The sequence below is a fragment of the Hypomesus transpacificus genome, chromosome 18 (assembly GCF_021917145.1).
Source record: "Hypomesus transpacificus isolate Combined female chromosome 18, fHypTra1, whole genome shotgun sequence".
Taxonomy (NCBI): Eukaryota; Metazoa; Chordata; class Actinopteri; order Osmeriformes; family Osmeridae; genus Hypomesus; species Hypomesus transpacificus.
This window is the reverse complement of record NC_061077.1, coordinates 248,356-274,987: the sequence shown is the minus strand read 5'-3', so window position 1 is coordinate 274,987 and position 26,632 is coordinate 248,356. Positions and strand designations below refer to the sequence as shown.

Here is a 26,632-nt window from a genome sequence, read left to right as displayed (position 1 = left end):
CTTGTTTACCCCTCTTGTGTTTTTTCGTTGACTCTGTCCTGCTGTGACTGTGTGCGCGCAAACTCCCCGTTTTTTTTTGCTTTGGCGGTGTCACAGTCTACAATGAACAGACTGAAACCACAAAGGCGAGCTAAGAAAGAGAGAGAAGAAAGAGCGGTAAACCTAGGCCTGGCTGTGAAAGAGGAACACATTATTAAGGCAAACGCATGACAGATAAAAAGGAGACTGAGTCGAAGGAGATGGGGGAAGAAAAAAAAAATCAAAGAGAAAGACAGGTCCTTTGAGACTTCCTGATGTAGGTCCACCTGTGAGGTCCTGTCGTCACGGTAATGACCTGGAAGGGCGTCCTCGTCGTTCCACTCCGAGGGTCGAACATGGCCGTCTCTTTTGTCTTTCCGGCTCTCCCTCTCTCATCTCTCTTCACTCCGGAACACCGTGCTAGTGACTAATTGATCCTCCGAGACGGGCTTTTTTTGTCCCTGGACTGATGAACAAATGCTGTAAGGTGTAAGGGGATGGAGGACTGTGGAGCAGCATACAGAACGGGCTCTAGGGCCCTGGCGTGTTCCGTCTGATACAGGGTAGGCTGGCAGAGTGAGGTGGTTTCTCAACCTATCACCCCGGAGAAAAAGGGGGTCAAACTAGTTTACGGATGAAGAGAAAAAGAAAAAAAGGATTCAATGGAAACAGACACAACAACAACACTCGTTCCTGGACTACATGCCCTCAACTAGATGAAAAACAGTATGTTCAGACAATATGATTGCAAGAACACAGACTACAAAGCTGGCACCATCTTAGACATGCTACTTGACAGGACCTACTGGAATATATCAGATTGCAGCATCACCTCCAGATCTCCCCCTCCCCCTCTGATCCAGCCCTGCCCCTCAGCCCCCCACAGGACCCAACCGACGAAACCAGACGCTTCCAGGAGGGAAGGAGACAGACGGTGCAGAGGGAACCCAGCTAGAGGTGGAGGGAGAGAGTACCAACCACCCCTCCTCCCCCAGCACCCCTCCTCCCCTTACCCCAAACACCTCTGGCACTGTCAGACATGGTTATGCTTATGAGACACAGGCTGAGGTCACTGCACCAGCATGTATTATCATCCAAATACACATAGGCTATGATAAGAATAGACTACTGACTCACAGCTTACTGTACTCTTCTGTGGAGGGATGGATGAGGAGTGGATTAATGGATCTGGCATGCAGGCTAACATCAGAGGCTATTCACACGCATAGGCTACTGTGGACATTTGGGTATGGAAGACTATGGGGAGGGAAAATAAATAAATGAATCGCTGTTTTTTTCTCTTTTCTTTTATCACCAAAGAAGATGAGTCACACAATTGAAGAGTGACTGTAAATTTGTTTTTGAAGATTCCGTGTGTCATTATGCTTCACGGCCATGCACTGTTGATGTGTGGACAGCTACCTGAGGCAAAAAATATAAAAATAATAAACAATATACAAAAATACAAACAAATAAAAGGAATGTAAAGGAGAGATAGTACATGGACAGAGAACGATAGTGAGGCCAACAAAAAGTGAGAGTGGGAGCGAGAGAGAGAGTAGGCGATTTGTTTAGCATGCCGGTTAAAAATAATTAAATGTAACATAACTAATAAGAGGCAACGCTGGAGAGAAGCCCCTTCGTCACTTGATTACTGAGTGTTGTCTTTGCATAACAATAAATGTTGTGTAACAGAGTGGCAGTAAACAAATCTAATTTGTCATTGAGAGTGCTACTTTGAAAACCATGTTCAAGCAGTAGACATGGTGAAAAACTTCACATAACAATGATTTTATCTCAACGACATTAGCCCCTAAGTGAAATCTCTGTGTAGCAATGCTGTCTAATGTCTAGCTGCTTGTACCGTAGAAGCAGATGGGATATAAAACAGAAGCCACCTTTCAATTCTCCACTTGGTTCCCCCCCACCCCCCCCCCACCCCCCCCTCTTCCTTCCAGAGGAGCCATACCCCACTTCACCTCCTCCAGTCGTCCGTATTCCTCCTCTCTTCTCCCCTTTTTCACACCCTAATCGTTGAGACTTATAGAAAAATCAATTTCCCCCTCCCTGTGGGGGGTTGGGGAGTGTTTCGGCGCTGTGTCTGATTGATGACGCGGAGACGCCTCCCTCACACCCTGCTGCCTTTTACAGGCTCACTGTTGATCGTCGTTCACCCGCAGCTTTATGGCTAATAATAACAAGGAATGTAATGACCCGAACTGGAGCTAGGTAAATCTGCCCTGGGAGACAGGATGTGGTCAATGGAGACAACTGGGGGATGGTTCCGGTCCAGAGGATTACTTACGGGAGGGTAAGGCGGGGGAGAGAGAGAGAGGGGGGGGGGGGGGAGTGATGGTGGTGGGGGAGTGAAAATAAAATGAGAAACAGCCATACTGTACCATAACATCTATAATAAGGAGTAGTGAGGCCCAAGTGACTCATAGCTGAATGTAGGATGCTCAGAGGCGTGAATGGACACGGTCACTAAGTGTTACGTGTTACAGTTGCCGACTGGAACCTACATAAAGCACGAATCCATCTTGGCACGCCCGTGGATTTGGGTAGGCCTGTTACGTCACAGGAGTGAGACTAGGTTTGACAGAAACCAAATAAACTTTTAGAAAAGTATTCTGTTAAGGCCGGCTGAGGGGCTGGGAGCCTGGATAAAACAGGTCAGGCCCAGGGGGGAAGGGGAGCGGGGGGGGGGGTTGTGTCCCCTGAGACCACAGCTCAACACAGCTAAACTGCTGTCAAGTTCATCGATAGGGAGCTTTTCACAAGACTGCACAAAGACAGCCTCATACAGGCCTCTAGCTATAGCCCTAAACACTCCAGCGCCTGCTATTGAACTCCCCAATCCGTCGATATCACCCTTCCCTCTTCCCACCAGTTAGCCACTTCGGAGGGGGAGAGGACACGGATGTGTGGGGGGGTGGGATGGTGGGGGAGGAAGAGGAGAAGGCTATAGCTGACAACAGAGGGTAGACAGCAGCACAGAGGGAGGAGAGCAAGCTCACTGGCCCACTTCCAAGTTGGGAGCTCGTTTCTTTTTAAAGACTGAGACCGTGCCCTCTTTTTTTTTTCATTCGATTAGAAAACAAGTGTATGGGGCGGAAAATGTGTTCACACTCATATACTGTGACAGGTTGTAAGCATGAGCTCGGGAAAACAAGATTTCAACCCTGGTTGCCTGCGTGCGTGTGTCTCAGAATAACAACTTTAATAAGGACATAATGAAAGGTTGATTGAAAGGTTAACTTTCTAAATAGAGCGAGGAAAGCGATTCACTACCAAGGAAGGGGACGGTAGCCAGGATACAAGCTGATGGCCGAGTACGTCCGCACGGTGCTTGGGCGACCATCCCCTCTTCCAAGGTTGAGCATGTGGGGCGAAGAGCAAAAAAATGGGGAAAGGGGGCCGTGAAAGGCGCTGGTCCATCCGTCTGAAGATGAACCGAGGGGAGGCAGGCAGCCGTGAACACCTCGGCGGATGCCATTTGTCCCGGTGTCCGCCTCAAGGTGCCCCGCCACCTGTGACAGGCGACGTCTTGATGTAGCACGGTGGCCTCCTCCCACCTCCACGCTCAGGTCCTTCACCTTCCATCATTTAGGACCGTTGTCTCCCAGCGAGTATCATTTGTCACCATCGACTGGCTCCACAGCCTCCCTCTCTCCTCCTCTCGGCCTTCTTCCCATCTCCTCCACAGTAAATAGCTAAACCCCCCCCCCCCCCTCTACCGATCGATGGGGCCTATTTAACTTGAGCTATTGACTTGGTGGCCAGGCCCCTCGGAACACAGAGAAGAAAAATACAAACAAATTAGACGGGTGAAAAGGAACCGCGCAAAAAAAAGAAGGGCGGGTGAGGCATCGAACGTGGGATTAAAAATGAGATTTTGAATAACACGTTTAGAATGGAGTATCAACAGAGAAAGAGAGAGAGCGAGACAGAGTGAGAGACAATGAGGATGATAGAGGGGAAGAAAGAGAAAGAGGACAGAGGAGAAATCGATCAATGCGAGGAGATAATCTAGGACTCTGTCCCGATGTGTAAATGCGTGACATTGCAGGGGTGGGCACAACAGGGAAGAGATCAATTCGAGGCTTTTTGTTGCCCAGTAATCCTTAACTATCTATAAGTAATTAACCTTCAGAGGAGAACAGGGAAACAAATAAAGAAATAAATTGAGCAGCCGACTGCTAGTGACTGCGAATAGCAATGAGCTCTTGTTTGTGCAATCGCAACTTCTATTGTACCCAGACTTGACCTGCAGCAAAGGAAGCAACATGGTTTTTGTTGACGTTTACTTAAATTCAGCCACCAGATGAAACAATATTTATTTTTTCATCCTTTACTGTTGAACTGGTGTTTATTTAATCGTTTACAGGTGGCAGGTGTCTGATGATTTGCTTATAAATTCAAAGCATTAGCAGCAAATATGAAATAGGTCAGCATCCATGCATCGTGCCTGAAGCCTCATGGTGGAGAAAGGTTTCCTTTATTAGATACGCAGTGCCCTCTGGGGGTGGGCGTTCAAGAATCACCACCATCTCACCTCACCTCTTCTTTGTGTTGGAAACAGCACATGTCTTGGTGCCCATTTTAGAAACCGACAAGTCAGGAACACCTGCTCCAGTAAACACACACACACACACACACCAAAACGAACTGTACTGTGCAGGCACCGTACACAAAACAAGCAGCCAGAGATCTTTACACAGTTTTATTGGCAATTCAAATGCCGTTACTTATCAACGTTTCGAATCGAATACCCCTCTGGTCGTTCACTTCCAGTCACCGACATCCTCCAATAATGCTTAAGTTAGTAAAAAAGCACACAGCCTGTTATTCAAAGTGTCACAGTAATACACCCCTAAACACTAGTGGCCTCTATGAAGCGTACATACAGTGTGCAACAAGTAGGAAACGGCCCGTCTTCACTTGTCATTAGTATGGCAGCTGTAGAAAGCTGAAGCAAAAGACAACGGCATTAAAAATCAAGGTGGCACGTCCCTCTCTCCCAGGCTGTTGCGTCTGAAGCCAGCGAGGCAGAGGAGCTCACAGGACTGCCAAGCAGCTTGATGACAAACGATGTGTGGACGCTTGGTGGAGCAATTACTGGGAAACTGGTCCTCATATCATTATTCACACCAAATTTGTTTGATAAAATCCAAGCTTTTGTACTCAACATACACCCTCTTCCCACCCCCCCCCCCCTCCGTCACTTCCTCTCCCATCTAAAAAAAAATAAAAAATAAAGAAAAAACTTGACTGAGAAACCCAACCCTCGATGCAATGGTTTCTTCTACAACAGCACGATAGGATCCCTCTCCTCTCCTCTGCTGTCCAGAACCATACAGTACCAGTATAGCCACTGGGTGCTTTCATAGCAGGACTACGTGCCCAAGCTCCTGTATTAGGAAGTGTGATCATGAGCTGGACCTCCATCAAAGCTTCTCTACCAGAACGGACACCTGGAGAGGAAAAACAAGATCAGTGACAAACCTCACAAACAAAAACAACACCCCTGCTGATCAAAACATGTCTGATATGAGCAGGAAAGAAAGCTTCAGCTCCAGAACACTTCTTTGCTTGCCAGTACAGGTTTTTGTGAATGTAGTTCAGTATTTAACAAGGTATCTATCTCCCATTGCAAAAGCTGAGTACTGAACCAGCCCGTGGGCTAGGGAAACTGTGGGATTTACGAAACAAGAAAATAACAGTTGAATTCAAAGATTAATAATAAAAGAACCCCCCCCCTCCCAGTTTCTCCAAACCCAACTGTTTTCTTTCCTAGCGTTTATTTCAAAAACAACAAAGAACACAGAGAAAGGGAGAGTGAGAACCAGCCCTCAGGCTGTGTGAGTTAGCGCTCCACCCATACTGACCATCCGATGTAGCACTGACACAAGTTCTCGTGAGAGGTGGCCTGCTTGATCAGAAGCTCCACCTGCGTGGGAACGTCCAGGGTCTCATCGTGTGAGAAGTCTCGCCCTGGAACAAAACACATTAGAACCCCCCGTCAACACAGCATCTTATTTACATTTAGTCATTTAGCAGATGCTCTTATCCAGAGCGACTTACAGAGAGTACAGGGACATTCCCCCCCCCCCGTGGCAAGTAGGGTGAAGTGCCTTGCCCAAGGACACAACATCATGTGGCACGGCGGGAAATCTAACCGGCAACCTTCTGATTACGAGCCCGATTACTAGCCTTATTCCCTAACCGCTCAGCCACTTGACTCTTTTTGGCTGTTGGGGAAGGGGACGGTGCGGAACGTACCGGTGAGTTTGTCTCGGACCCGGTTGATGATCTGGATGGCCTTCTTGTTGAGGGCTTCGGGCTGCACAAGGCCGTCTCCAACTGCAGGGACACAAACACAACACTGCAGACACAACACTGCAGACACAACACTGCATACACAACACTGCAGACACAACACTGCAGACACAACACTGCATGTACCCTGGCCGGCGGCAGCGCTGACTGTTTATCTGATGGCACTCTCTGCTTTTCCGCCTCGGAAAAGAAAAAAAGGACTGCAGGAATTTCTACTCTATCGCAAAGGTTTCTGCAGCGTTTTTCGAATACAGCTCTGGTTAAGAGAAGAATGAGGTCGCGTGTGACGATGCATTCAACCTTGTGGGACAAGTCAGGCATGAGGAGATACCAGAGAAGATTCCAGAGACAGGACTCACTGAAGGAGTGGATGGATTCGGGCACGGTGGTTCCTGGTTTCTTGAGCGTGGCCTCTCCCAGGTCGATCCCATCCAGGGCTTCTGCACAAGACAACAGCGGAAGACACATTCAGGTGGCTTCAGAAACGACAAGCTTCGAACCGATCTAACGTCGAAATCTTCGGCCTGTGATTAAAACCACCACGGCGACACAAACAGAAACTAACCGACGGACTGTCCAGCAGTGTAGGAGTCTGTCCTGGTCCTGGAGCGCTTGTTTCCCTTGGTGTTCGCTGTGGACAACACAGGAGAGACATGTTGGAACACTTCCTACAGCCCAGTCATGTCTGGCAAATAGTAGGAGGGTTGGTTACAGGTCACCATCTGTTTGAACCCACCTTTAGCGACTGTGTAGAGATGAGTTATGGCAGGGTGAGAGAGTTAGGGTGAGACCGTACAGACGTGGTTATAGCAGTTTTAGACAAAAAGATTGTGTACAGATGAATTATAGCAGGGTTAGACAAAAAGATTGTGTAGAGATGAGTTATAGCAGGGTTAGACTGGGCAGAGGTGATCAGAAGTGTGCGGAGACTGTTGGCGAGGGCTGTTGGCAAAGTCTTACTGTCCATCAGCCTCCAGTTGAGTAGCGGGTCGTAGACGAAGGCCTCCAGGACGGCCATCACGCTGTCCCTGTGTTCCCTGAGCACCTCCATCACCGTGTGACACGTGATCCGGTAGTTACCGTCCAGACCCGTCACCTGGGGCACGCACACACACACACAGGCAAACACACACACACAGGCACACACACACAGGCAAAAACACGCATGCATGCACACACACGCAGGCAAGCACACACACGCACGGACGCAGGCAAACACACACACGCAAGCAGGCAAACACACACGCAGAGATAGACACATTCACATGTGAAGACAGACATACACACACACACAGAAGAGTTTCAATGATAGCCAGGCTACAGTAGTTTCATCATAAAATGGCTTTAACGGGCTAAACAGCGGCCCCACCTCCATGGCGTTGGTCAGCATCCTGGTCAGTCTGAAGGGGATCTTCTCAGGGAACTTCTCTCTGGTCATGGCCACCTGGGAGGAGATACCGGCATTTACAAATAGTTCACGTAACTTTTCCAGATAGCTATCGAGCAGGAGTAAATGGAAATTTCCCTCACCTCAAAGCAGTCCCCAAAGTCAATGTGGAGGATTTTGCCACTCAGTCGATCCAACATCAGATTAGATGGATGTCTGTGTGGAGGGAAGGAGAGAACCAGTATGAGAGAACTAGAAGGAGAACCAAAAGGAGGGAACCAGAATGTCTAGAGCCCTGATGAGATGTTTCCTCACTGTTTAATAGCGGTGGGGGAAAAAATTGATTCACATTTGAATCGCGATTCAGTCTTGTAGCGATTCACATCGATTCCCAAATGTTAAAAAAAATTGATAAAAAAAAGTGTTATAATTATTTTATATTTGGATAAAAAATCGCAACAAATCAGAATCTGAATCTGAAATGGATTTATTCGCCATGAATCACACAGACAAGAAAAAATCGCAACAAATCGTGAAGGGATTAATAATTGAATCGGGACCCCAAGAATCAATTTGAATTGTGAGATACCAAAAAATTCCCACCCCTACTGTTTAACTATAGTCAGCATTTAGTTCCTGAGTTGTTATTGGTGGAAGGGCTCACCTGTCACCCAATCCCAGAATGTAGCCCACCATTGACATCACAGCCAGGGAGCGCGTGTAATTGGTCCTCCTGTCAAACCACACCTACAGAAGGATGACATTTTCTCGCTGTTACATGTTTCTATTAGATCTCATATCTAATGCACAGCTGAAAACCCTGTTCTGGGAGAGCTACCTTCCTGCAGGTCTTCCCAGCTGGCTGATTCATGAATGAACCAGTTTTGTCCTAATCTGAGGTTAGAATGACCTGCAGGGAGCTCAGGAAGCAGGATTGGAGAGCTGCCATCCAATTCACCTCTAGGCAGGTGTGTGTGTATATATCTGCATGATTTCTAGGCAAGTGTGTGTGTGTATCTGTATAACTTCTAGGCAGGTGTGTGTATCTGCATGACTTCTAGGCAGGTGTGTGTATCTGTATAACTTCTAGGCAGGTGCGTGTGTGTGTATCTGTATAACTTCCAGGCGTGTGTGTGTGAGAGCGCGTCACCTCCAGACAGGCCTGACGGGGTGTGTGTGACAGGGTGTGTGTGACAGGGTGTGTGTGTGTGTGTGTGTGTGTGAGAGCAGACAGGGTGTACCTCAGAACTGGGGCTCTTCAGCCACAGTAGCCTGGCCAGGTCGTCTCCTGCGGTGTTGTTGACCGCATGTTCAAACACCTCCACCTTCTCCATCAGTGTCAGGTGGTCGTAGTCTGGAGCCATCTGCAGACCACAGGGAGACACATCACACACACACACATCACATCTGCAGACCACAGGGAAACACACATCACATCTACAGACCAAAGGGAAACACACATCACATCTACAGACCACAGGGAAACACACATCACATCTACAGACCACAGGGAAACACACATCACATCTGCAGACCACAGGGAAACACACATCACATCTACAGACCACAGGGAAACACACATCACATCTGCAGACCACAGGGAAACACACATCACATCTACAGAGCACAGGGAAACACACATCACATCTACAGACCACAGGGAAACACACATCACATCTACAGACCACAGGGAGACACACATCACATCTACAGACCACAGGGAGACACACATCACATCTACAGACCACAGGGAGACACACATCACATCTACAGACCACAGGGAGACACACATCACATCTACAGACCACAGGGAGACACACATCACATCTACAGACCACAGGGAGACACACATCACATCTGTAGACCACAGGGAGACACACACACACACACACATGTTCCTACCCGGAGCATGATGCGGTGCTCTATGTTGAGCAGGATCTTCTTCTTCTCCCGGTAGTCTCTGATGAGGGCGTGGAGCGTGTCACAGTGAGGCACCCAGCCAATCAGACCAGAGTTTGTGGAGAGAGGAATCACTGCGTACCTCTGGATGCTGCCACACAAAACACAAACATGAACATGCAGATGTGTGTGTGTGTGAGAGTGAGTGTATGGGACAGTGTGAGTGAGCTGTCTCCAGCAGCCCCAGGTCTACCTGAGGTTCTTGCGTAGGGAAGCAGGGTCGTTGGCCAGCAGGGTGTTGACCAGACCGAACAGCTGCATCACCCTCTCATCCTGCCTCAGGTCCTCGTGACCCTTCAGCAGGAACATGAACTCGTGCCCGTTACTGCCTGCAGGGGGCGCCAACACACTGCATCACAACACCCAACATCACAACACCCACAACACCTCTGACGATGCCATGACGACGTCATCAGAATGTAGCCAAGTTATTCACAAAAGCAATTCAGCATGTAATTAAAATGCCATATGAAATGTATCAACTACTGTTTTTTAGAACGGGGATCATCTCAGGAGGGAAAAAGTATGGGTAAGTTTTAATGAATTTCAGAAACGGCTCTGTTTCCAGGAGACTGTGAATAATGTCTGGCGGGCTAGTTAGCTAAAACTCAGTGGACCCGCTAGAACAACGGAAGTGATCCGAGTTCCCACTCAACCGTCCCCACTGAGCCAGATGTTACATAAGGAGACACCCAGGGACATCGTGTTTACACAGGAGAGAACCATGGAGACAAGTGTGTGCCTGTTGCTAGGAGACAGAAGTCTGTTGCCCATTTCCCCCAAGTTATTTCTATCAATAGTGTGTGGGTGTGTGTACTGGTGATGTGGTAAGGTTTGAAGGGTAGAGGCTAAACAGTGTTTGGGTATACCGTCTAGGCTAGCACGGAGGCCAATACTGCTACACAAAGAATAGGTCTAATTCCACTTAAATACGATGATATAAAAGTATTGTGATGAACTGATGTTTACGGTAGGCTTCTCTCCTATCAAGGAGTCACAGTATCTTAGATCGTGCTACGTCCAGGCATAAGTACAGCAGGCTAAAACACCAATGGAAAAAACAAACATAAATAAATCCTGGCTTGTTGGCCGGAGCAGCCAGGTGATCAGGCCCGTGGAGGCGGAGGGCTTACCCATGATGGTGAGCTTGCGAGGCCGCTGTTTGGAGGTGATGACCTGCAGCGAGGGGGCAATGGACTGGATGCGGATGATGGGCTGGTTGGGGTCGTAGGTGCCGGGCACGGCCAGCTCCAGGTCTCTACACATCAGCAGCTTAGGAGACACGTACTGCAGCTCCAGAGACGTCAGCTGGGACAAACACACACACACACAAACACGTTAGAGATTTGTATCCATGTAGCTGTACAGAGGGCAGTGTGTGTGTGTGTGTGCATGTGTGTGAAAGGGAGGGCATGTGTGTGTATCTGTGTGAGAGTCAGAGATAGAAGGTGACATAGTGTTAAGTGTGGTTGTGTGTGTGACTGTGTGTGCAGTGATCGACATTAAGGCTTGTCCGATTGTCCGGGACAAGTAAAAAAATTTGTAGGACATAATGAAGCATAATGAAGACTGAACTTGCCCGAACGGACAAGAAAAAAGTGTATTCGTATCAGTGCAAGCAAAAACATTTTTTTTGTATTTCTATAATGCAGCTACAGTCTGACATCTAATCAATCCGCGCATTCATGAATGGATCGGCGTGTTATACTGCTCGTGCCGTTAATGTAGCCCGCCGGCGCCAATCTTGTCCTCGCGATTATGTCAACTTTAACTCTCCTTACTTTTCGTATCCGTTATCAGTGATCAGTTAGCTGACATTGGCGTTTAAAGTGGAGTTCAGTGAGAAAATGTTTCTTAATACAACGAAACCTGGGCAAACAGCGTCCCACCCCTCTACCACGATTAAACACGGATCAACCTAATGCCAAAAATGCCTAGTACAAGGCGAAAAGAGTGAGGAGATTCGTCCCGACCAGGCCAGAAGTTTCCCTGGCTTCGATACTGATGGAGAGAGATGATGTAGGCCTACTGCTCAATTGTAGGGATTTCTCTGGTATTGCAGACAGGTAAGTCAACTGTCATAATTTAGCTTAAACAAATGTAACTCTAGTTATATAGCCTATCAAACTTGATCTCAGAGAATCAGTCGCTTTAAACCCAAATTTCATTTTAAGATGGGGCCTACACCACTGGAAACGTTAGCTTTACTTCTTAGCTTTCGTAGCTTACGTTAGCTATCCAATGAACCAATAGCATTTATCTTAAATATCAAGCTAAGTTATGTCCTAACATATAAGTTAATCAGAACAGAAATAAGTTAGGCTAATTAGAACGTTTGTTTCTCCTCAGCCGCAATTTTTGGGGCCTCTATAAGAGCACAAAACTGTTTTTTGAGCTTTATGTAACAAACATTTTACAAGCCGTTTTTCAATTGGTAAAATCTTGTCTAGAGAAGGTGATGTCTTTTTGTCTCAATTTTTCAGCCCCGCGTACCTTGCGTTTCTTAGCCTGGTTTAGCCAAAGAGCTCACCACGTTTATTACTCATTTAAAAACGATTTGATAAATGGAATATAAAAGCATCATAGAATGTAAAGTAGCCTAACAGCTATAGCTGGCGTCAGTTACTTGTAAAATGCATAGATATGTTTAACAGTAAAATCTCAATTTAGCTTGCACCCAAGTTAAAACATATTTGAGTGTGCTAACATTGCCAATAACTTCAGCTAGTTTGAGGTGTATGTGGGCTAACCATTAAATTAGCAGCACATTTCCAGTATTTAACAATGATTAGTTAAACATGGACTCACCTGAAAGTGATGCACGGGCACCATCTCGCAGTCTCTTACTGACTGACTCCTCTTATCTTTTTAAGCCCATTTAAAAAAAGTTGACCTAGCCTACTGTCAAAGTTCGTCAGGCCACTGAGATAGGGAAGGGCACCCACAGCGAGATTGGGAAGTTGAGTGTGTTTTTGTTTTTTGGCAGGGGGTGGCACCATCGTAACTTTTTTTTGAGAATTTAAATAGGCTATATCTCTTGTTCTGCCTGTTTTATAATATACGTGCCTAAAAAGTGCCTAATATTTATATAGGCCTACTGAAATCATATTGGAATTATAATTATAATAACTATGATGATTTTTCAATTGGCAATTTTTGGGTGCCCCCTCAGGACTTGGTGCCCTACGCACAGCGCATAGTGCGCGTTATGGGAGCAGCGGCACTATTAGGATGTGAAGCAAGCGATGCCAGGCTATATCTGTTGTTCTGCAGTTTTGTAATATACATGCCTAATATTTATATACTAAAATAATATCGGCGTTATAAGTATTATAACTACACTGTAAAATGTTACCAGGATTTAACAATATTTAACAGCAATGTTTCACAATAACTCATTGTATTATAACTTAACAGGCTTTAACTGCAATAACTCCAATATCATGTAATGTAGAATACATATGAGACAATCACTGCAAAAGAGCTGCAGTTCCGGTGCAGACAGGAGAACCTAGCAGAACGCCTTCTCTGTAGCACTACATCCAGTCCAGAACCCGGGGTCCTGAAGTCTCGACTCTTACGATACTCTAACGATGCGATGTTAATATACCTCTCTGATCTAACGAGTCTGGCTAACTGTCGTGACCTCTCAGGTGGGCTATGGCTGTGATGGAGAGCTGGAGAAATGGTTGTTCTGCTAGGTTCTCCTGTCTCTGCACAGGAACTGCAGATCTTTTGCAGTGATCGATAATGAGCCTAATGACGAATCATGGTCAGAATTATGATGGCCCATGCTACCCCCTTTCACCAGATTTACAGTACATAGATATATCTATATAGACGGTACTACATTGTTCAAAAAGTTACCCTAATGGTTAATCCGGCCTTGCCAGGGCCCCTTAGATGTCATGTGCCCCTGGGCAAGTGCCCAGTTGCCCTAATGGTTAATCCGGCCTTGCTCAGCTGACACTTACAGTTCGTTAACTGCCTAACGAAACCACCTCTTGCCCTCAATATTCTGTGAGAACACGTCCCATGTAGTAAATATTTACCCGCTAATTTACCCGGTTACATTGCAGTGGTTTGTAATATGTAACCAGTAGGGGGGGGGGTGTATTCATATTCAGTGAACTGCGAACAGGTGCGCGTGTCAGAAGGGAGCGCGAGTGCATGGAAATATTAACGCCGCAAAGGTCCTTCCATCACCAGTGCAGACCAGCATCAGAAGCTGAAAGCACTCCTGGCCTCGGCGATTTACTTGACTGAATTTGATGAATGATGGTTTCAATCATTTGTATATTTTCTGGTAAATTTAAGTTTAGTTACCCAGGAGCTCTGTTGACATAGACTTACCTAACGTTAGCTACAGCTTGATGAATTGAGTCATTGAACACAGCAGAACAGAACGCAACGTTAGCCAGCTAGCTAAAGCTCCGGTGGAAAATTCCAAATGAACGTATGCAGCCCTTAATGCCGCTTACACACAACAGTGACACTGACAGAAAAGCTAATTTGAGACAATATAAAGATGGAAAACCAGGCTAAGAAACGTAAACGTAATTACCTTCACTAGACAACGTTTTACCAATTGGACAAACGGCTATGTTTGTTTCAAGCTCCAAAAACTATTTTTCGCTCAAATCAGGCAAAGAAATTCGCTCGCGCGCTATGCTCGCTCTCATTAACCATGGAAGTCCCTAACTAGCATCACATCAGACAGAATTTGCATGCATTAGCAAGGCGCTCGGTGGGGTGGCGTATACGGGACCGGTTCTGGTGGGCCGGTCTGGATCAAAGTCCAGCGCCTATTTTTACTTCCAGTCCGTCCCTGCCGTTCTATCAATAAGCAGACCTGCCAACCTGTACGCAATTTGTGTAGCGGATACGCATTTTGACTTCAAAATACGCTGGTACTTGTATTGGCTGTCAATCATGATGGAAGAGTAGACAAGTTAAGTTACAGCATGTCCACCATCTTTTGGGGGGTTATGCATTAGGCCATTTGTGGTGCCCTTACCACATTGTGCCTCATATACTGTAAATGTTAGACCCAGTGACAGGCTGGCATGAAATGGCTTGCATAATACTTAGTAAGGAGGCCATAATAATTTTTGACTCATGGCTTAAGTTACGTTTCTCCAGTTCTTCCCAGGTTGGCAAAAAAGTATCTCAAAATGCATCAGATTGATGCTTTAAAATATGGAATATTCAAATTTTCTTTTTGGGGTTGCACGCACCTGGACCCCCTCAGAGGGGTAATATCCTTCTTACCTTTTTCACCCCTGACCCGTTTTCATGCCTGATTAAACATTATACGTAGCTACAGCATCGATAGATGGTAGGCCTACATGGAAACATACGGCAACACTGTTGCAGAAGCATGATGGTACGCGTTACATTTCTCAACAATTTGGTTGTCTTTCTAAAAGTTTCCTCCACTATCTTTGTTTCACTTTTGTGGTGTAGAGCAGACCATAGCCGAGCCTATTACTATAGGTAATTGCGCTAGTTAGCTACCGTTATCTTTTGCCTAAATTATGCCTAAGCCGTGCAACGGAACAAAAGGCAATCAAAATGATAACTTGTTTTTACAAACACAGAATTTACTGTGGCAGAAAGGTGCATACAATAAACATATACGGATCTTAATTTAAAAAGTACTATGTAATAACATAAAATAAAAAGCCCAATACTAAAGAGCTGAACAATAACTACCAGAGAAACCCTATAGGTTCCCTCCTAACGGAGGAACCCTAACGCACACCCAATTAAAGTACAGCAGAGCAAACTGTTGTGCCGTTTGTGACTGTGGCTTGCTAGTGAGCTACAGTTATCTTAACTTTTAATAAACATTAGGATTTTAATCTAAAAAGTAGAATTTATAAATAAAATAAGTCTATAATACTAAAGAGTTAGACAATATGTAAGATATAAAATAGATAGGATATAATATATAATTAAGCACACCCAATTAAAGTAGAATGGTATAGAGCAGAGCCGAGCTTGCGTGTGCCTAAACTGTAGGGTCGTTTGTGACAGTGGCTTGCTAGTGAGCTACAGTTATCTTCACTCATAGCCGCCCAGCCGACACGTCGAGCGGAACTGAGCTTGAGCCGAGCCGAGCCGCGCCGCTCGTGACTTTGACCGTGACTGCTCCTAGCTAGTCAGCTACTGGTTACCTTCTTTTAACAGCTTGGCTCAGCATTGCACTATGGAAGATTTTTTGCCGTTGCAATTAAAGTTTTGTTTAATAGAGTATCAAACCAACGTAGAGGTGAATAGCGCCACCCAGTGTATTGGAATGTGTTAACTAGCTCTGCTCTGCTCTACAGTGAGGTCTCCACAGTGAGGTCTCTACAGTGAGATCTCCACAATGCTAACAAAGTCTCTACAGTGAGGTCTCTACAGGAAGTCTCTACAGTGAGGTCTCTACAGTGAGGTCTCCACAATGCTAACAAAGTCTCTACAGTGAGGTCTCCACAGGAAGTCTCTACAGTGAGGTCTTTACAGTGAGGTATCCACAATGCTAACAAAGTCTCTACAGTGAGGTCTCTACAGGAAGTCTCTACAGTGAGGTCTCTACAGTGAGGTCTCCACAATGCTAACAAAGTCTCTACAGTGAGGTCTCCACAGGAAGTCTCTACAGTGAGGTCTCTACAGTGAGGTATCCACAATGCTAACAAAGTCTCTACAGTGAGGTCTCTACAGGAAGTCTCTACTATGAGGTCTCTACAGTGAGGTCTCCACAATGCTAACAAAGTATCTACAGTGAGGTCTCTACAGGAAGTCTCTACAGTGAGGTCTCTACAGTGAGGTCTCTACAGTGAGGTCTCCACAATGCTAACAAAGTCTCTACAGTGAGGTCTCTACAGTGAAGTCTCTACAGTGAGGTCTCTACAGTGAGGTCTCCACAATGCTAACACAGTGTCTACAGTGAGGTCTCTACAGTGAAGTCTCCACAATGCTGTCCTCGACACGGTAGGACTTAAACGTGCTACTCCGAGTGATGGAAAACTATTTGACATGAATCATCACATGGCTATCGTTGGTGAATCACTCTGGTTATGGACTGGGGTCTGACCCAAGTGAACCAGCTCCTCTGTCCTGCCACACCTGGGCAGGTACGCCTGAGAAGCAGGGAAAACATGCACGTCTCCGCAGCTGCTGAGAGACAGGAATGCACACACTGTACACAGGAGCCAACTGTACACACAGGAGGGGCCAACTGCCACCCAGGGCTCCGGTGGGTTCCTGAAGCCTGCATGCCCCTCTCGTATCAAGCTAGGAGACTTGTGTCCAACAGATGGACATGACTAAAATTGTGAGTGTTTATATGAGACAGAGACATCAGTGTGGTGCGTTTTTGACAGCGTGTGCGGTTGTGTGTTTGTGAGTATGCATGCATCAGGAGAATGTGTTGGCAGACCTGTGGCAGCTGCTTGGAGATGCGTCTGAAGACGTGGTAGTACAGGTCCCAGGCCTGCGTCAGGTCCTTCACGTTACCAGAACGCATGTACTTCCTGCACCAGTCCTGGGCCTCCATCAGGTCCCGCCCGTACGTCTGCATCAACAACAACAACAACGGCAACTCATCCACGAGAACGACAACACATCAACCACAACACATCAAACGCAACCACATCAACAGGAACCACAACTCCGGATCCCTCCCTGAAAAGCGCAGCTCCCTTGGACAGCGCGGCCTGCCTGCCAGCGTACCTGGTTGAAGGAGGTCTCCTTGAGCGTCTGCGGCCCTCTCTCCATCATGGCATGGAGGGGCTCTAACACAGCGAACATGCCCTTCACGTTCCTCTCCCCGAAGTAGAGGCGGGAGGCTTCCTCCAGGCCCTCGTGCCACATCTCGTGCCACAGGATGGCCACGCGGATCAGCTCCTCGCTCACCTGGGGGGCACGCAGGGGGGGTTAGCTGGGAGATGTGTGTGTGTGTCGAAGCGTATACGTGCTTCTGAGTGTGTCTGTGTGCTCCTGAGTGTGTGTGTGTTTCCGAGTGTGTGCGTGCATGTCATATTTGTGTGTGTGTGTGCGCATGTCATATGTGTGTGTTCTCACCATGATGGCCTGCTGCACCAGAGCGTTGCAGTGCTCACACATGTTCTTGAGGATCTTGTTGGCAGCGTTGTGCCGGGCGGTGGTGGTGGACTTGGACGCCACGGTCAGAGGATAGATCAGAGCCTGCGGAACAAAACAGCCAATCAACGAGGGATTGACACTAAAACACTGTCTCCATCCTGTCTCCATCTTGTCTGCATCATCTGTAACAGCAGTTGAGGTGAGGGTGGGGGGGTACCTGGGGGTGGTAGCGTCCAATGTCGGTGAGCAGCTGGTGGATGAGACGGCCCACCAGGGCGCGGGGCGTGTCAATCCGAGCGATCAGCTGAGGGATCACCTGTAGGGGCGGGGTTAGGGGCGCGGGGTCAAAGGTTAACCCGTGGATGCTTTGGGATTGAACGTTTTGTTTCCCAGGGGTGAGAGGACTCGTTGGCTACTGCAAGGGTCCCCTCTCTGGGCTCCAGGGAGTACTCGGGGCAGGGAGGGAGGGAGGGCAGAGAGGGAGGGAGGGGAGAGAGTGGTGCTCACCTGCAGCCAGGTGTCTATCTGGATGGTCTTGATGCCCTCCACCAGTGCCTCGTTCACCTCGGGCCAGTGCCCGTAATCAAACCACAGAGTCAGAACCCTGGAGGAGGAAAAACCACAGTCAGAACCCTGGAGGAGGAAAAACCACTCAGCGACTCAAAACGACGAGCTCACTTCTCGGAACATTCACCCTGTCCACACTCAGAGCACCTCCCCACGCTTCACTGGCACGTCGGGGGCATGCAGTGAGCTTTCCTTCCACCAGAGGTCTCCCTTTCCCCACCCTCGCACCTCCCCCAGGTCCTTCCCCCCGTGGTGAGGCCCAGGCGGGCTGCTCACCTGAGGGTGTCCTGCAGGTTGTTCCCTCGGGACAGGGAGATGGACCGGAAGAAGCCTTGGACGGCAGGCACCGTGTACATCAGCAGGGTCTTAGACAGGTCCTGAGGGACAGGCAGAGGGGGGAGAAGATATATATGTGTATATATGTATATATATGTAGCTGTTTATTATGTAGATGGATTCTCCCACTGTTGTTAATTTCCTTTAAGGGTGTTTTGTGTCTGATCGGCTTTTGTTTCTCAGTGTTTCTTTAACAGAAAAGAAAAAATTGTTTCCAGCATGATTTATAAAATTAGGTTCTTCTGTGATCGCGTACAACGTCTGGATGACGTACTGACATGCCACCTCGGCATGAATGAAATCCCTCTGATGCTGAGGGAATGTGGCTTGGCCTAATGGCATGTCAGTTCTCTTTGCCAGTCTTAATACGTGTGAAATCTGCTTGTCACTTCTCCTCTCCAAGATGTTAATGAATAATCTGTACAATGTCTTGAACTGGGGCCATTTATTATGGCAGTTATTGGTCAGTATTGTAAGGATGTGTGTGTGTGGGTGTGTGTCAAAGAGAGAGCCACGCTAGCCTCTAATGTTCTGGGTGAGTGTGTATGTGTGAGTCTTTGTACGTTTGACAGAACCTGGTTTGATTTTCCTTTCGATAGGTGGCGGAATGGAACACTGAGACAGTGTGTGTGTTTAGTGTGACCTCACACAAGCCTCAGTGTGTGTGTGTGTGTGTGTGTGTGTGTATGTGAGTGTATATGAAGTGTGTGAGTGCAGCAGGCCTCCTCACCTCGCTGGCTTTTTTCTGCCCGGGTGAGGGCACAGGGCTGTGATCGGTGCTGTCCACCTCGCTGTCGCTGTTGGACGCCTCGCTGGTGGCACTGGTCCCACTGGCGTGGCGCTGCTTCTTCTTGTCGTCGCGGCCCTGGTTCTGGTGCTTGTAGTGGAGCACCGCCTCAAAGTTCATCACCGCCCAAGCGTGCCAGGCCTGGACCAGGGGGAGGAGGAGGGGGACAAAGGGGAGGAGGAGGGGAGGAGACACAGGGGGAGGAAGAGGGGGACAGCAGGGAGGAGGAGGGACGGAGAGGAGGGACGGGGGGGAGGAGGAGGGGAGAGGAGAGATGGAGGAGAGGAGGGAGTGGGGATTGTGGGGGAGAGGAGGGAGGGATTGGGGGGAGAGGAAGAGAGGGGGGTGGAGGGGGGACAAGGTGGAAGAGGAGGGGGATCAGGTGGTTTGTCTGAATGTCAGTCATCACGTCTAGTTCTCACTTTCTGGTTTACTGAGGAGCGGATAAATGTCCCTGAGGGGGGATTGGGTTAGAATGTTTTTCTGGATCTGAACAGATGTTGTTTCAAAGCTTATGTAATTGGCAAATGAAAGCCGAGGGGTGAAAGGGAAGGAACAGAAAAGCTTGCTCTGGATAGAGAGAGCGCTAAGTTAAGAGTCGCCTCCAGCCTGGGCATGGTCATCACTGGTTAGGCCGGGTCCTTTCAAGTCAACACTTATCTTTGACGCACCAGTGGAAAGAACACTTGAATGTGATGCTTTGAGAAGTGATGATTCACTTCACACAGGTAGCGCTGAAAGGTTTTTATTTATGCAACCTGACTAAATCCAACTTCAATCACTTCAGGCTGTACGACGTTACGGGGTTTGGTGTTCACAGACACGACAGCAGGGCAGGGACGAACCCCTGGTTCTCTACATGGACCGGGAGGGAGGATGTGAGGTGACAGGGAGAGAGCGTTGGAGGGACTGACCTTGTACCAGTTGCGGTCATGCTCGGTGGAGTGGCTGTAGTACTGCAGCACCTTGGGGATGGTGCTCTCGTTGATGCCCTGCAGACTCAGCTGCCACTCTCCCAGTTTCAGGAAGCACCTGGAGGGAGGGAGGGAGATAGAGGGTGTGTGGGTGGAAGGGGAGGGAGGGAGATAGAGGGTGTGTGGGTGGAAGGGGAGGGAGATAGAGGGTGTGTGGGTGGAAGGGGAGGGAGGGGAAGGTTCGGTGAAAGGTTGGAAGTTGGGAAAGAGTTAGGGTGGGGGAGGTTGGGTGAGACGGAGGCAGAGAGGAAAAGAGGGGGAGGTTGGGTAAGAGGCGGGGAGGGCGAGAAGGGGACGGAGAGAGAGAGAAATCAACAGATTGGCGGTTGCATTACAGCTCTGATAAATCATGGAGGGCAACCATGAGAAACACTGATGTCAACAGCCACAGCATGACAGCAGGGAGATAGGCCTTCTCGTGGCGAGCCCTGGGCTTGTTTTGCTGTTAAGATGAATAGGTTCCACGTGCGTTCTCTCCGACACAGCCATCTAGGTCTAAAGCCCATGCCTGTGGTACACTCTCCAGGAAAAAAATAACACATGAATTCAATTCCTAGTTTCACAGAAGACAGCGTTCTTCTGTCCCGCGTCCAGGGAGACAAATCTCACCACTCCGCTGAGTGTCACGGCTTGTCGAGAGGGGACTTGGCCGAGGTATCCAAACCCACTGCAGGACAGTGTGTTAAAGGGAGATGGCGTTCACATATAACACTTACTGGAAAGCACCATTAGCAGAAGTCAGCCGTGCATTTAGCCAATAAAAGGTTCTGGGATCACTCAAAAGAGGGGAGTGTCACAAAGTCAATAATTGGAGAGTTCTTCTGGTCTGGGAGCAGTGCCTTGTGGTCTACATCCAGCTGCTCTGAGCTCCCCCCCATCACTCTCACAAACACCAGCTCTTCAGAGCAAACGCTCAAATCAAACTAGCCGTGTTTGATTTACCTGCGCCAGAACACATAACCGGATTGGAACACGCCGTGAAGACAATTGTCGAGGGACTGTCGGCCGTCTCATCCATCAGCCTCCTCCTGTACTACAGCACTGCTATTTCCAGAACACTCCTAATAAATTAGCCATTAAGGTGACGTCATCCCTGTTGAAAGCTTTTCCATGTGCGGACGCAGCGGTGGCAGAGTGACAAGCTGGCGTTGACTGCACACACTCTGATCCTATCACTGTTGGGCCTTCCCAACTGCTCCTCTGTGCAAACACAGTAGGTAAAACCCTGAAATTACAATGTATTCTTTGGGAAGATGGCACGAAACGTGTGTTTGTGTGTGTGTGTACAGGTGTGTCTGTGTATGAGTCTGTTAGTTTGTGTCTGTCTATGTGTGCATGTTTGTGTGTGTGTGTGAGAGAGAGAGACAAAGAGACAGAGAATGAGAGAGACAGACAGAGAGAGACAGAGAGAGACACCGACAGAGTACAGACCAGGTGTGCACCATTCCACGCTCCCAACCTGTTTTCAGGAAAGTGTGTCATCACGTCTGGAGCCCCATGGGGGCCAGCTAAGACCGTACAGGTGTTTTCCCCGACAAGCATTCCTGGGACAACACAACCTCCTGTCTGAAGACAGGAAAACATCGTTCCTGGTGCCATGCTCACTTGTGGCCTCACATGAATTATGAGGTGTGAGTGTGTGTATGTCTGGATGTGTGTGTGTGTGTGTGTTTCCCAATGATGAGTGTTTTTACAGTAGGTTTAACTGTATGTCGTCTCTGACTAAGTGGGAGGTTCTCTCTACTTGCATAAAGAAAACACGAGTACTGGTGGCCTCCTGCTTGTTGTTTGGTGCAAACCTTGCACAGCCTCCAGCTCCGGCAGCAGTACACCGTTCCCTCAGCGTGACTCGCCCTCGGAGGACTGGGATGCCCCCTCAATGTCAAGTCCTGAAGGCCCACAAAGAGGGCGGCCGTGGCTCAGGGGGTAAAGAGGGTCGTCTGTTAACCGCAAGGTTGGCGGTTCGATCCCCAACTCCTCACAGGCAATGTGCCGAAGTATCCTTGAGCAAGACTCTGAACCCCAAGTTGCTCCCGACGGGCAGGCCGGAGCCTTGCACGGCAGTTCCCCGCCGTCAGTACGTGTGAGTGTGAGTATGAATGGGGGTGAATTAGAGGCAATATTGTAAAGCGCTTTGAGTGCCGCTAAGGTAGAAAAGCCCTATATAAATGCAGTCCATTTACCATGTCATGAAGAAGAAAAAGAAGGAGGAGGTGGCTCCGCTTCAGGGATCTTTCTGTCACGGCCCACAGAGCAAACAACATCCTCGGGCTTTGATGTCTCGAGGGAGCCATTTTGGAAAAACTCGGGGGAAGGATATTCCGATTCTCGAATCTCTACTTCTGCTTTCGATGCTCTGTCCAAACTCTCTGGACAGACATACGGTGCCAAGCAGAGAGTCCTACAGGAGCAAAGCAGGAGAGGCTGGGTGGTACTGGCTATTGCAGGGCTAGCCCAGGTGGAGGTGAAGACACGGGTGGTGGCACAGAAGCAGGATGCCAGGTCGGGGGGAGGGTTGGTAACGCACGTGGCCCCTCTATCTGAGAAGATCATGCTAACTGTGGGTCGGAGAGAAATAGCTTGACTACCTGCTGCCTGGAGGGCTGAAGAGAGCGCTTGGCTGGTATTTAATGAAAGAGAGAGATGCCAGTAAACGAGTGAACCTCCGCAGCCAGTCAGGTCACGGGAACCAAAGAAACGCTTCGCTCCACGCCTGACCTCTGGTGTTCCGAGCACAAGAGCGGAGAACCTGGCTGACCCCCTGAGGCCACTCGGTTCCTCCACAGGAACGATCTCTATTACGCTGACTGTTCCAGTCCAAGATGCTGCCAGACGCATATAGCCTTCATTACAGCGGGGGCTGAGGTGGTGAGCTACCTTCCCTCTCAGGGCACATAAAGAGCCTGATAAGTAACTACACAGCAATTTCAGCTTCTCCAAAGAGCTGCTTTCAGCCAAGACCAAATCGTTCTCAGTCCCATCTGGTACATGATAAAACCCAAATGTTGCATTTTGGATGAATAGTCAAACGATTTGAAATGTTGTTCGGTGACTGAAAGTAAAGTCGACAGTCGAGACATTTCTAAAAGGCCTATCAGATGCTGGCACATTGGATAACGTGCTGCCTTAGAGACAGATGATGTGTGTCCATGTTTGCGTGCATGCAGGTATTCGTGTGTGTGTGTGTAAGGGGTGCTGACCTGGCCATGAGTTTGTGCAGCTCCTGCTTGTGCTGCTGGTCCTCTGCAGCAATGGCATGCTGGGCCTGCTGCTGCATGCCCTGCACAAAGTGCTGCATGTGCTGGAACGCATCGATCTGAGGTGGGGAGGGGTAGGAGGTCGTCAAGGAGACGATGAGAGACAGAGAGAGAGGACAATATCAGCTCTACGTGTCGGAGAATTCATGTTTTTCTTGTATGTATATCTAGCGTGATGAAATTCTGTTGACCCTGAGAAATAGATCAGCGCTTAAATCTATTTCCATATCCTGTTCCATTAAACTTGAGATGGGAGTCGAATCATTTTAACTTGATTTAATAGAATAAATCCCAAATCGATTAGGATTGTTGAAGGTTATCAAATTAATCATGCTCAACAGCTGAGATTTAATTACATTTCCCCAAACAGGCCGATCCAATATCCATAAATCTGCTAAAAATGATTCTTTACGAATTTTAACTTTGTTATATTCCACCCTTCGTAATCCTTCAAGATATCTGAGTCCACAATTTCCGTCTTCATTTAATTGACACTTTTATCCAAGAGTGGATTTGAACCCGCAAACTTGATCTGTGAACCTTGTCTACCACTGAGCTATACTTATGAGAAATGGGTCTAGTCTGGTGTATAGTGCGCTTGAGAATGTGTGTGTGTGTGAGAGAGACTGTGTGCGTGTGTGTGACTGTGTGTGTGTATGTGAGAGACTGTGTGTGTGTGTATGTGAGAGACTGTGTGTGTGTGACTGTGTGTGTGTGTGTGAGAGACTGTGTGTGTGTGTGAGACTGTGTGTGTGTGTGTGTTTGTGACTGTGTGTATGTGAGAAACTGTGTGTGTGTGTGACTTTGTGTGAATGTGTGAGACTGTGTGGGTGTGTGTGAGAGACTGTGTGTGTGACTGTGTGTGTGTGTGTGTGTGAGACTGTGTGTGAGTGTGACTGTGTGTGTGTGTGTGAATGTGTGTGTGTGTGACTGTGTGTGTGTGTGACTGTGTGTGTGTCATTAAGATTCCTGCCTGGTGAGTGGAGCTGCTCCTGCAGCTGGCCCCGTGGCAGACAGCGGGCGGGCGTGCGAGGATCACACTTACGTAACCTCTCCATCACAACAGGCTCCAACACTTCACTAATGAGACACACGCCAGGGGGACCCATGCCCACTGGGGAGGACACGTGGGAAGGGTGTGTGTGTGAGAGACAGAGAGAGAGTGAGAGACAGTGAGAGAGAGAGAGAGAGAGAGAGAGAGAGAGAGAGAGAGAGAGAGAGAGAGAGAGAGAGAGAGAGAGAGTACTGACCGAGGTGTGGGGTGGAGTGGATGAGTTCCCCTGCTGTTATAAAGACCTGTGGTTGGAATGATGTGACATTCTTCACCACTGCACATTATTCCTGTGAGCATTCTCCAGGAAAAACCTATCCTCACACAACAGCCTCCGCCGGAGTTTCACCAGAGCGCATTCCAGTCGGCTCCTCTCTGGCCTACCCTTCCCTTCACCAGCGTTTTGTGAAGAAGATGCACAAAAATACCAAAACAAACCTGCCGCAGGACCAACTACTGTACCAGGAACCAGGTGTGGCGTCACAGACCCCCCCCCTCTTCTCCTCCTCCTCCTCTCCCCACTCCCCCCTCACCTTGCGGGTGCTCTTCCACATGTACTTCATGTAGGCGTAGGTGACGTGGGGGTGGGCCGTGGGCAGCGGGTGGTCCAGCTGCTTGGAAGGGTCCACTCCCAGGAGCAGCACCAGGGTCTTGTGTGCCAGGGCCTGGAAGGGGGGGGGAGGAGAGAAAGGAGAGGGGGGCAGGAGAGAGGAGAGGAGGGGAGGAGAGAGAGGAGAGGGGGGAAGGAGAGGGGGGGAGGAGAGAGGAGAAGGAGAGAGAGGAGAGGGGGGGAGGAGAGAGAGGAGAGTGGGGCAGGAGAGGAGAGGGGGGCAGAAGAGAGGATAGGGGGTGAGGAGAGAGAGGAGAGGGGGGAGGAGAGAGAGAGGAGAGGGGGCAGGAGAGAGAGGAGAGGGGGGCAGGAGAGAGAAGAGAGGGGGGAAGGAGAGTGAGGAGAGGGGGGGAGGAGAGAGAGGAAAGGGGGGGAGGAGAGAGAGGAGATGGGGGGGGGTGGTAGGAGGGAAGGGGGGGAGAACACAGTGTCAGAGGGTTAAATGGTTGAAGAAGTGTTGGCCCCTGAAGGTCTCCACGGTGATCCTGTACCTTAACAAGCCTCCGTAACGGACACCAGCCTGCTGGAGCCACATGGCAAATAAACAACTCAATTACAGCTACGGAGGGGCTGTGTGTGTGTGTGTGTGGGTGTGGAGACCTGAGATTTTGTCCCCCCCTAGGGAGAGTGTTTTATGCAACAGTGTGGTCATTATTGCCCCTGTTCAGTCATCTACCCCCTGGTTTTCCCTTCAACCCCACCCCACGCCTGTGTTTGATCTGTACGACCAGGAGCCAGGCACAGCTCTCCGTGAATGACATCATACCGGATGTCACTGGAAGAATTCTGTGTGTGTGTGTGTGTGGTAATCTGGTGTGCTGCCTGCAATCTAGTACAATCACCTAGAAAAACAGTAGAGCAGAGAAGGAAAAATTGTGACACTTTTATTGAACTAAGCTAGGGTTTCTAAACAAAGTGATTGGGAGACTTACATTACATCCATCAGTATTTCAGAAAAGCTTTTTTTTCCCCAGGTTTGATTTCCATTTTCTTCATTGTCACAGCAAACTGAAGTAAGCTTGATTTGACAAGAGGCTTATTTATAAAAGTCAACCTTGTTTCCTTTCTGTCTGAAAGTGTAGTTTGTGGGGTCAATCACATGTTCATGTGTTTGGGTAAGTTTATATCCATCTCACACAAGCCTAAGCTACACGGCCATGCCTTTCTAACTCTAATGAACGAGGCAGAGTATTAACTGATGTACTGACCACCAGGAGATGTGCACAGGGTTTTAGGTTTTTCAAAAGGGTTTCAAA

General features: G+C 48.5%; 1 protein-coding gene across 2 annotated transcripts in view; it reads right to left on the bottom strand.

Moving 5' to 3' along the window:
* Window positions 1-4,569: 4,569 nt before the first annotated feature.
* Window positions 4,570-26,632, bottom strand: part of mtor (mechanistic target of rapamycin kinase) — a 75,382-nt gene continuing 53,319 nt past the window's right edge. Inside the window, exons 36-59 of one of the 2 annotated variants that reach the window (XM_047040991.1) lie at window positions 25,300-25,431; window positions 23,659-23,774; window positions 20,399-20,516; window positions 19,428-19,625; window positions 18,638-18,738; window positions 18,302-18,398; window positions 18,012-18,110; window positions 17,774-17,896; window positions 17,423-17,605; window positions 17,130-17,264; window positions 10,837-11,011; window positions 9,897-10,032; window positions 9,647-9,794; window positions 8,986-9,108; window positions 8,409-8,491; window positions 7,888-7,960; window positions 7,727-7,801; window positions 7,318-7,453; window positions 7,094-7,102; window positions 6,923-6,988; window positions 6,717-6,797; window positions 6,301-6,381; window positions 5,907-6,012; window positions 4,570-5,492 (exon numbers count right to left, since the gene is read on the bottom strand). In XM_047040991.1, the coding sequence (XP_046896947.1) occupies window positions 5,477-5,492; window positions 5,907-6,012; window positions 6,301-6,381; window positions 6,717-6,797; window positions 6,923-6,988; window positions 7,094-7,102; window positions 7,318-7,453; window positions 7,727-7,801; window positions 7,888-7,960; window positions 8,409-8,491; window positions 8,986-9,108; window positions 9,647-9,794; window positions 9,897-10,032; window positions 10,837-11,011; window positions 17,130-17,264; window positions 17,423-17,605; window positions 17,774-17,896; window positions 18,012-18,110; window positions 18,302-18,398; window positions 18,638-18,738; window positions 19,428-19,625; window positions 20,399-20,516; window positions 23,659-23,774; window positions 25,300-25,431 (2,610 nt within the window). In that variant the 3' untranslated portion in view covers window positions 4,570-5,476. The remainder of the gene's footprint in view (window positions 5,493-5,906; window positions 6,013-6,300; window positions 6,382-6,716; window positions 6,798-6,922; window positions 6,989-7,093; window positions 7,103-7,317; window positions 7,454-7,726; window positions 7,802-7,887; window positions 7,961-8,408; window positions 8,492-8,985; window positions 9,109-9,646; window positions 9,795-9,896; window positions 10,033-10,836; window positions 11,012-17,129; window positions 17,265-17,422; window positions 17,606-17,773; window positions 17,897-18,011; window positions 18,111-18,301; window positions 18,399-18,637; window positions 18,739-19,427; window positions 19,626-20,398; window positions 20,517-23,658; window positions 23,775-25,299; window positions 25,432-26,632) is intronic. The other variant, XM_047040992.1, reaches the window with a different exon arrangement.